The sequence below is a fragment of the Phaethon lepturus genome, unplaced genomic scaffold (assembly GCF_000687285.1).
Source record: "Phaethon lepturus isolate BGI_N335 unplaced genomic scaffold, ASM68728v1 scaffold8183, whole genome shotgun sequence".
Taxonomy (NCBI): Eukaryota; Metazoa; Chordata; class Aves; order Phaethontiformes; family Phaethontidae; genus Phaethon; species Phaethon lepturus.
In genome coordinates this window covers 20266-30364 of record NW_010526978.1, presented here as the reverse complement: position 1 = coordinate 30364, position 10099 = coordinate 20266, and the positions used below count along the sequence as shown (strand labels likewise).

Below are 10099 nucleotides of genomic sequence, written 5' to 3'. Positions count from 1 at the left end.
CCTACAATTATTCAAAATTACATTACCCTTACTGAAAACTGAATGGCTTTTAGTGGATTAATTAAACTGTAGCTGGTTTGCCATCTGGGTGCCGCTTGTTTAGCTGCTTTCTCACAGAAAGATTTTTCACTGAATAAAGAATTTTTTTTTTTTGTTAGAAGACAGCTGCCAGACAGTAATTCCTAAAATAGAAATGATATATGGACTATTAATTGTTATCAGGTTAAATTTTGGATTGTGCAGAGGAAACCACTTGGTCATTTCTTTCCAATTTTCAATTTCTTTCCGTTTGTCTGCACCACCCCCCATTCCACCTTACAAAATGCACAGGCTATTAAAATATAAAATCTGTTTATAAATGTACGAGAAAATAATTATATTTTACAGCAAGATCACCCATGACATTATGTTGGAGTCCAGGGTATAGGCTAGATGCAGAAAAGAAAAAAAAAAAGGGAAAGGGGGAATTAACTAAATCTGATTTTTATGGCTCAAGTGGTTTCATTAAATTAGAGTGCTGTGTGCTACTGTTCATTAATGAACTTGTGCCATATGCTTTAAATGTTCTGGTCAATAGCTGATAAAGAAAGGCTTGTGTTTAAAAAAAATGGATAAAAATATCTTTGTGATGGGCTTTTATCAAAGGACTTACTTTGAATTCAGTAACTACTACTGAGGCAATATGGCTCGCAATTTGCGACCCAAAGGTAGTCATACATTATTGGAATACAGCCTACTGCGCTTCACATTACACAGATGTGAAGGCCTGATTATAGCTGCTTCATAATTAACAGTGATCCGATTTGTTTTGTGGCATAAATGGTGCATGTGTAGAACATTAGCCATGGCACTCTCATTCAAATTCAACTCAAGGGCTCAGCGGCAGGCGGGTCACGAGCTTCAGGGAGTAGAAGCACAAGCTCCTCCATATGTTCTTGCTGCATCTTACTATGGCTATGAGTGCAAGATAAGTTCCCCAAAGAACCTAATCGTGTTCTGTAATTACAGCGCGGCTTTCTGCTGGCTAGAAATGAGGGAGAAGCTAAAACACTCCCTCATCAGATAATTTGTAAATTACTTTACATGGCGGATGCCTAACTCAGTTGGTTTTCAACTGCTGAAATTATAAATAATTGTAACAGATGTGGCAATATGGCTGGCCTCCAATAAATGAGGCCCTTGATAATTTGGCCGACCCTTTGACAGGCCAATTTAATAAAATGTGAACAAAATCTTCTTGCTAATAATTTATCATCCCTTTTCCCAATAGAATAAATTTAATTACCCTAGCAGTTAACAAGGTCACACCCAGATGCCAAACTCGGCTACAGTTTTGATAATGCAATCAGGAATTGAGAGGTGATGACAGCGTTGTTGTTTTTTTCATTACCTGGCTTCACATAAACACAGGTGGCGTAGCTTTCTTGTCAGTTTTTAATAATTACAGGCTATTATGGAATGCATAGTTAGCAGATTGAAAACCACACTTTAGTGAATTTGTTTGAGTATGATTGAGGTTCTAATGTACAGAGATGATAATGCATAACAAGCACAGTCCCTAGTTTACACCATTAGTGCACAGGTTTGATTTTTACTTGTGATCATAGTGTAATAGTTCAGCAGACAACAAAGTTGCTTTTTTAGGAGTAATCTCACCATCAGATGCAGGTTTATGTACTGAATCTGTAACTCAGAAAAATGTGGTTTTTAAAACTTGCCTCATAACTTCCAGTATGTCAATACATATCTTAAAATATCTTAAAATCTTTGAAGAAATACTGTCTACATTTTGGTGTAGTTAGTCAAGTAAAACCTTCTGGTAACTAATTAATAACCTTTTTGAAAATTAAAATGCTATAGATGCCGTAAAAGTTCTTAAAAAAAAAAAAAGAAGTAATTATACTTAATAGAAACTTTTAAGTCACAGTTGTAAAGTATTGCTTCATAAAATATAAAGATACAAAATACTTTAACAGCAATTACTTGGGCTTCTGTAGTGTTATATTCTATTTCTAATGTTTATTAATTGTAATGCATTAGAGGAAATAGTACTGATGTTTTCAACTTGCCTGGATCTTTGCTTGCTGCTGTTCTGACCAGTTTTATGAATAAACTGCCCAGTTTTATTGTGTACTTGCAACTAAAAAGTTGCCACTCCAGCAAATGTATGGGGAAATCATATGAATCATAGAATATCAGGTTGGAAAGGACCACAAGGATGATCAGGGCAAACCTTTCTTGGCAAAAGCACGGTCTAGACAAGATGGCCCAGCACCCTGTCCAGACGAATCTTAAAAGTGTCCTTTGTTGGGGAATACACCACTTCCCTGGGGAGGTTATTCCAATGGCTGATTGTTCTCATTCTGTAAAGTTTTCCTCTTGTGTTTTACAAAAAGCCTTAATGAAATCCAGCCTTGTCTTGAGACTTCCTGTGATGACTATTGAACATTTTTCCACACTAAAAATATTTTTTCTTATCTTATAATTGCATATTTTCCCTAATAATTCAGAACATTGATTTTATAACAGGATGTCTAATTCCATTGATGAATAAAATAAATCATTCATACCTGATGTGGTGGCCGCATGGTCTTTATAAAGGGATTGTATCCTTTTTTCCCCTCCCTGTTCTTCATTATTATATAATCAGAGTGCTCTTTTTCATATGATAAAAATTATGTGGATTTTGGAGGATGCCAAACATAAACATTATGAGGGTGGATGGATGGTGGAACCCCTTTCACTGGCTTTTAGCCCCTTTTGAGAACTCATGGGACACATGAGATCAAGGTCCAGGCTGAGTAAGTTGCTCTTCAACAGTTCATTACTGGTCCCCATCCTAGAAGTATGTGCAGTAAATAGAGATGAAGCTGTGATGATTGGATTTACAAGCTGTAAAATGAAGTAGCTTGCAAAGGATGCTGAGGTGAGCATTGCCTCTGACTTAGCTGCCCAGCTAGCTGACTCAGTAATAGAGTATGAGTAAACCTGGGAAGTGATTCTTATTTCCCATATATAAACTGCTTCTGGACATTTCCTCCATTATGGCTTTGTGTGGCATATGGCACTGGATTCCTGGAGTTTGACTGGAAGAAAACTTTGGGATATGGATCTTGAGCCAACTGGTTGCTGTAGGTGAAAAATGCTGTTTCCTAACTCAGATATCCTGGTGAAGTGTGCACCCTTCCTCTAGTCTGAGCTGTGTGTGTAAACTCTGTTGTATTCTTGAGATAAAAGATGTTTTAGCCTTTACTAAGCCACTGTGTGCCTATTGGCCAGTTTGTGGTTGAAGCAGAGTGAGCTTATATCTTCTTATAGAAAAGCTTTTTCTGTCTCCTCCTAGCTGGTGGTTTTGGTGCTGTGCAGTTAGTGGTAGCACAGCTTTGTACTGAGGAAGTTGAGGGGGAGCAGGAATACACAGAAGGCTGTGTTATTATTTCTGAAACTCTTAGATATCCATTCCCTTGACACCTGCTCTTTTCTGCCAGTTAAGGAAAGTCATGCAGAATAGAAGTATGGTGGAGCATAGCTGTGTTTTCTCCATATTGTTTGGTACTGTTTCCGATCTGACAACGGCAGCATTGAAAAGGTGGCATTGGATTTCCTTCCATAAGTACAGTGGTGGTGAAGATGGTGCTTATGCTTCATGTTGATTAATGCATCTAGAAAACATCAGCTGTTCCTTACTTTGAGAAGACATGTAAGTGTAAAAGGAGTGAGAGGTCTGCTAAATACTTTCTTGATTGTATTTGTTGTTTAAAACACAAATTAGCCTCTGGCATTTATTTGGAATATATGTTTTTCATGCTAAATTGAGTTTCAGTATGAAAAAATTATGTGTCTGTTGTGATAAAATAACCTATGATATAAAGTGATTCTGCTAAGGGAAAGAAGAAACCATGATTCTGTTAAGCTAGATTTTGTAATGCAGGTATAATCTAATCTAAGATGCTTAAACCTGAGAGAAAGCCTTCTCTTACTGCACTCAACATGTAGGTGGATAGACGGCGGAAAGGGACCGGGGGGTGCTGGTGGACAGCCGGCTGAACATGAGCCGGCAGTGTGCCCAGGTGGCCAAGAAGGCCAACAGCATCCTGGCCTATATCAGGAATAGTGTGGCCAGCAGGAGCAGGGAAGTGATCGTGCCCCTGTACTCGGCACTGGTGAGGCCGCACCTTGAATCCTGTGTTCAGTTCTGGGCCCCTCACTCTAAGAAGGACGTTGAGGTGCTGGAGCGTGTCCAGAGAAGGGCAACGAAGCTGGTGAGGGGTCTGGAGCACAAGTCTTATGAGGAGCGGCTGAGGGAACTGGGGGTGTTCAGTCTGGAGAAGAGGAGGCTGAGAGGAGACCTCATTGCTCTCTACCACTACCTGAAAGGGGATTGTGGTGACGAGGGTGTTGGTCTCTTCTCCCAAGTAACCAGCAATAGGACAAGAGGAAATGGCCTCAGGTTGCGCCAGGGGAGGTTTAGACTGGATATTAGGAAAAATTTCTTCACCGAGAGGGTGGTCAAGCATTGGAACAGGCTGCCCAGGGAGGTGGTGGAGTCGCCATCTCTGGAAGTGTTCAAAAAACGTGTGGATGTGGCGCTTCAGGACATGGTTTAGGGGACATGGTGGTGCTGGATTAATGGTTGGACTTGATGATCTTGAAGGTCCTTTCCAATCTAGTGATTCTGTGACTGTGAAGAGGGTCAACGTTATGTGTACACTGAAATGATCGTCTCATGGGAATTTTAGTTTTAGCCATAGGATTCAGAATGGTCTTTAGGAAGTGAACCTTCATGGAACTCTTTGTTGAGGTGAGTTACTATCTCAGTTCATGAGATCAAAAATCTACAATAATAATTCTGAGACAGAAGCTGTGGAAAAACCTGGTGGTGCTGCCTCTTAGCATGAAACTTGTTTTTATTTTTCTGGATTGCAGATTTCTAATCTTTACTATGAAATTGGACTACATTCTCCTTACAGAGCTTAAATGTCGAATGTTTTCTGCAGTCTTGAAACACCATACTGTGCTTTTTTTCTGATATTAGGATTTTTACATCAGAGCTCTGTTACAGTCCAAATTATTTGCCATTTTGGCCTTACTAATTGTAGTATTTCTTTTAGTTCTTAGATTATAAATAAGAGTTCAGATGTAAAGCTAGAAAGTGAAAAGCCAAGAAAAGGTCACATTTCTTCCTGAGGATCTGATGAAATTACACTTCTTTCTTCATGTGTAAATCTTGAAACGCTAGGTTGTTCATAGAATCATGTTTTATACAGAAGGAATTGAGGTTCTTATAATAGCCAAATCTTTTCACTAACTACGGTGACTTTTTTGCTCTTAACCAAGGATGACTTGGTACATAAAAGTGTAGTAATTTAAAGTTAAATAGACATGAATCTGAAACAAAAGACCAGACAGAGAAGTTTTACCCAGCTTTCTACCTTTGGAAGATCTCTTTTCATGTCTTAAAAATTCATGTTTGAAAATTCTCTAGATATTTGAGTAAATGAAGTCTTCTAGGCTAGGAAATACAGAATAATATTTATCAAGTAGTGAAGGATATGTTAAATTTAACAGAAACTGATATACAGCTTTTTTTAAACTGGAATCCATTGATAAGCAAAACCTCAATTTTTAAATGGGTCTCTTCAGGTTACATGTGGGTTCTTAGAATTCCTGAAACTGAAAAAACTTTACATGCACACTTAAATAGTTCAGCAGGTTTTGACAGTATCGTAGACCCAAATTATATAGCAAGGTCTGTACTGATAACAGCGATCTGCTGAATATTTTGAAGGTAAAAATATAGGCATTTTGGAGGTATAAGTTAAGATCTTTGACTGGTTTTGTTCGATTTAGTTTTCCAAGAAATATCTGTGGGTATGCATGTGCACAAAGACTGTTGTAAGAATTTTATTAGAAACTGTGCCGTTACAGTATTTTAATTTGAAATAAGTATCACTTATGGTAATTTAGCATGGTAATTTCTAGAGATCTCTTTTGGGAGAAGAAAAAAAACCCAAAACAAATGAATACTACTGTTCATATTATCAGTCCTATTAAAGTCAGTAGCAGAACTTCATTGACATAGAGGAGCAAGGATTTGATATATTCTGTGACTCTTAAATGGATTTACATTTCAAAACACTCTGCATTTCATTTTTGAAAGAAGAAATTAAAAAGTAGTGATACAGTAAGAAGTTAATAATTACCTAAATTTGTGTTATTCTCATGGTTTAAAAGTCAGCAACATTTAACAGTTGTAGACTTTTTAAAGTAACAGTAATATGAATTAAAATTACTATAACAGATTGAAGGTGTTGCTTCTTTTTTTTGCTTACTAATGTAATTGTACAATCTATGATATATGTAGAAGTATTTTTTTACATACAGTTGAGAAATCAATAAAATGGGACAAGTTGGTAGGTGTATTTTTCTTTCTTAATAAGAAAGAATAAAGTTCAAGTAAAAAAAAAATTATATAGCTTAAATGTAACTACATTTCCCTTATCTACTGGCACTATTTCTGTCTTCTAGCTTTTGTTTGTTTTTTTCTATCCTTTTTATGTAGTGCTAAGGTTTTGGTCAAATGAACAAAATGCCCAATTTTCTTTTAAATGTTAACATCTGTTTGCAACTACATATGGTCTAAATTATGCAAAATGAGCAACAGGAATTATTTAATGAACAGTCAGCAAAAGCATGGGCAACTTCTACTCTCAGATAACTTTCCTGTGCTTGCTTGCTGTATGAGGAGTTGCGCTTTTTCCAAAGTAAGTGCTTGATATTTCTAATTTGAGGTTTATTTGTAGAAAGTGTGATTTTACAGTATGCTTTATGAAAGACTTAATATTCTGCAGAAAAAGAAATAAAAAGTCTATGGCCATTTATGTATTTCTGTTAAATACTAAGCTTACTAGGGTGTTTGCTTGCTTGATTTTAAGAAACTTTGGACCATCTCATGTCTTGATTGTCATGAATTTGGAGATTTTTTGCTTTGTTTAATGTTTTTTACACTGCCTTTTTTGATTTTTGTCAGTATACCTTATTTGTTCTACTTGGGGCTTAACAGTAATTGAGATAGTAGGAACAACTGATAATTGTACCAAATCCTTTCTTCTCTATTGAAATGAGTATTTGTCTTGAGAATATGCTCAAACAGTTGCAAGTCAGGTTATCAGAACTTTGCTAATTAGGGAAAGTATGTGTAAAATAAAACTTTTAGTCAGTCTTGAGAAAGTTTTCTTCTGGATCAGACTTTTTTGATGGAAGACTTTACGGTTTTCTATCTGCTTATCATTGCTGTCAGAGCACTGCTGGCACTAGAGGGTCCCTGAGTTTGCCTTAATCAGTGCATGCAAAGTCAGCTGCGTCAGTTCCAGCCACTTGCATTGGCTTTTTAAACTAACCTGCCCTTTTATTTATGCAGTTGATTAGGGAGGGTGTTTGTGTCATCCCTTCTTTCAGTAATAGTGTTGGGGTGCTAACCTCCAGCTGCCTGGATATGTTGACCATCTGGGAATTAATATTGTCTTTGTCCGGCACAGCTGTTGCAAGGTGAACGTTCTGTCTCCAGCTTTAAAGCACTGTGGAGGAGGTTTGAGCTAAAGCATTTCACTTTGTGATTGCCATAGACTGCCACAACAGGCATATTGCTTTTGCTTGTGCTAAACCAAAAATGTTTTGCCTTGTGGTTGTAAGGCAGTGGGGTGTGATCACAGGTAGTTAATGAAAACTGAGGTGACAAAGAGTAATTTATCAAGCCATGGTAACTTGAACACTCTTGGTCGTGTGCACACACATGAGTCTGCTCTTGGGACACTGGCGATATGACTTAAAGGTAGCTGGTACCAATGAAAACGTGGTTTGGTCTGAACAGGTTTTATAACAGGCCCAAGGTGAGCAGTGTGTGGCAGTGTTGTATTGTGCCAAGGAATTGCTGTGAATAGATTGATAGCTGGGAAGGGGCCTGGAATTCATGGCTTTGTGAAATGACACATCTGCCTTGAGTAACACTGTGATCTAGAATTACCGTCTATTTTTTCTGTAAGTCTTCAGTTTGACCACAACATTTGTGCTGTCTGAGTTTATGGACATAGTGGATACATGTTGTAGATTTACATTACAGATGTACTTCTCTGAGGCAATTTTTAGCTAAGAGTATCTTTATTGACAGAATATGCAGTTAAGTTTTTTTTTTTTTCCAATGTTTGATAGGTCAGTGATACTTACCAACTTGAAATTTCACCAGAAACAAGTCTAGGAAGTAAAATATTTTATCAAGAAATTTTGACAACATGTGAGATTCAAAATACCATAGTAGAACAGGTTGCTGTAGAAGAAACATCTGTATAAAACAACCATTGTTAAGACTGTAAATTTGGATTTGGAAAATACGTGGTGGGCGTGGGGTGTGAAAATGTTTAGTTGACAGTTTGGGGTCTGGTTTTGATTATGGATTCATGAGTCATTTACAGAAGCAGGACTGTTTACAGCTCTCACATGTTACTGCAATATTGGTAACGTGTTTCTCTAGGCAATTTTATCTAAATGGTTTGTTATGCTTCTGATTTTTTGTTACTAATGTAATATACCTGTACTATCATTTTCTAGGTATTTCAACAGCCTTCTTTAAGTGAGCTACAGTGTCTTATTACAATGCAAAAATCTGAAATCGACCTTTTGCAGGAAAAATTGAAAAAAGCAAGTCTTAACTTACCAGAGCATAATTTATATGCTACCGATACTCTGGCAAGCAACAATATAAGGATTGGAAGAAAGCATGAGGTAGGATAACTTTATTGCCTTGTGTATTTTTCTCTAAGTCAGGCTGGTAAAGCCAAACATTTTTGCTCAAGGGTCCAGATAATAATTTTAATATCTGTTGATGCTGCTTATAATTCTGGAAGCTTGTTTGAATGGTTTGTGTGTTATCTGCCAAAGACTTGTTAAAATAGCTGTTGGGAGTAGAAGGTTTTACCTTATTAAATACTGAAGAAAGGATTCTTAATTAAATGAAATATTTGAAGGATAAATTCTTTGTAGGTTTGTTAAAATGAATATTTATCAGATATTTTGTGGTATATATCAGAATGACCATCTTTCCCTGTAAGGAAAATGAGAAAAATATAAACAGTTATTATGATGATTTTATAAATGAAAAGGATTTTTTTTTTTTCAGATTCTTGATTTTTAAAGTGTGTAGTACTTTTTTCTATGAAGAATGACAACAATGTTCCTTTGAAGTTTATATGTTTGACTTTTTATTACACTGTATAGTGCTGGACTGCCTCTTTCATGATGACTTGCTGTTAAATTTAGGCACCAGGTAACAGTGACAGCTATAAACTATAGCTAGTGAAATTGATCATAAATAATTTTATGGCTTAAATAGGTTTATTAAGTTAGCTGAAGTCATGTTGTTTTTCAGTTTGTTCAGCCTCTTTGTCATTTAAAATTTGTTTTTTTAAATTGTGATTGTATAGAACATGGGAAGCATGCAAGAGATTTCTGTAGGAAGGAAACAAATAGGGACATGCTTCTGTGTAGTATAAATAGTCTACAAGGATGGACCAACATGTTCTGCTTCCTTGGATATCTCCTGATTTTCCCACATTTGGTATCTCATAACATTTCCTTTGAAAACTGTATGGCTTGTTCTTTCTCAATATCCTGCACTGTATGCTACTTTTGGGAAAAGACGTATTTTAGAACATTTGTTCAGGAGCATGTAGTGTTTAAGAAAGGACAAAATGCTGCACAGCTGGTGTAGAGTGAAGAATTGAAGGTGAGAAAACAGCCCTGCAAACACCAAGGTCAGAGAAGGAGGAGAGGGAGAAGGTGCTCCAAGGGCCAGAGCAGGTATTTCCCTGCAGCCCATGGAGAGGACCACCATGGAACAAACGTCCACACTACAGCTTGTGGAGGAGCTCACACCAAAGCAGGTGGAAATGGAAACTGCCATGTTTGCAGTGAAGAGGAGTCCATGCTGGAACAGGTTCTTCTGACAGGAGGACAGGAAGAACAGGCTGTTCTTCTGACAGCCCATGGAGGACCCACGCTGGAGGAGGGGAAGAGTGTGAGGAGGAGGGGAAAAGCGTGAGGAGGA

The 10099-nt window shown here is 37.2% G+C and overlaps 1 protein-coding gene across 1 annotated transcript in view; it reads left to right on the top strand.

The window, feature by feature from the left end:
- Positions 1 to 10099, top strand: part of LOC104617822 (centlein-like) — a gene marked incomplete at both ends in the record, with an annotated part of 76930 nt that overhangs the window by 50648 nt on the left and 16183 nt on the right. The window contains one exon of the mRNA XM_010283243.1: positions 8605 to 8778. Coding sequence (XP_010281545.1) covers positions 8605 to 8778 — 174 coding nt within the window. The remainder of the gene's footprint in view (positions 1 to 8604; positions 8779 to 10099) is intronic.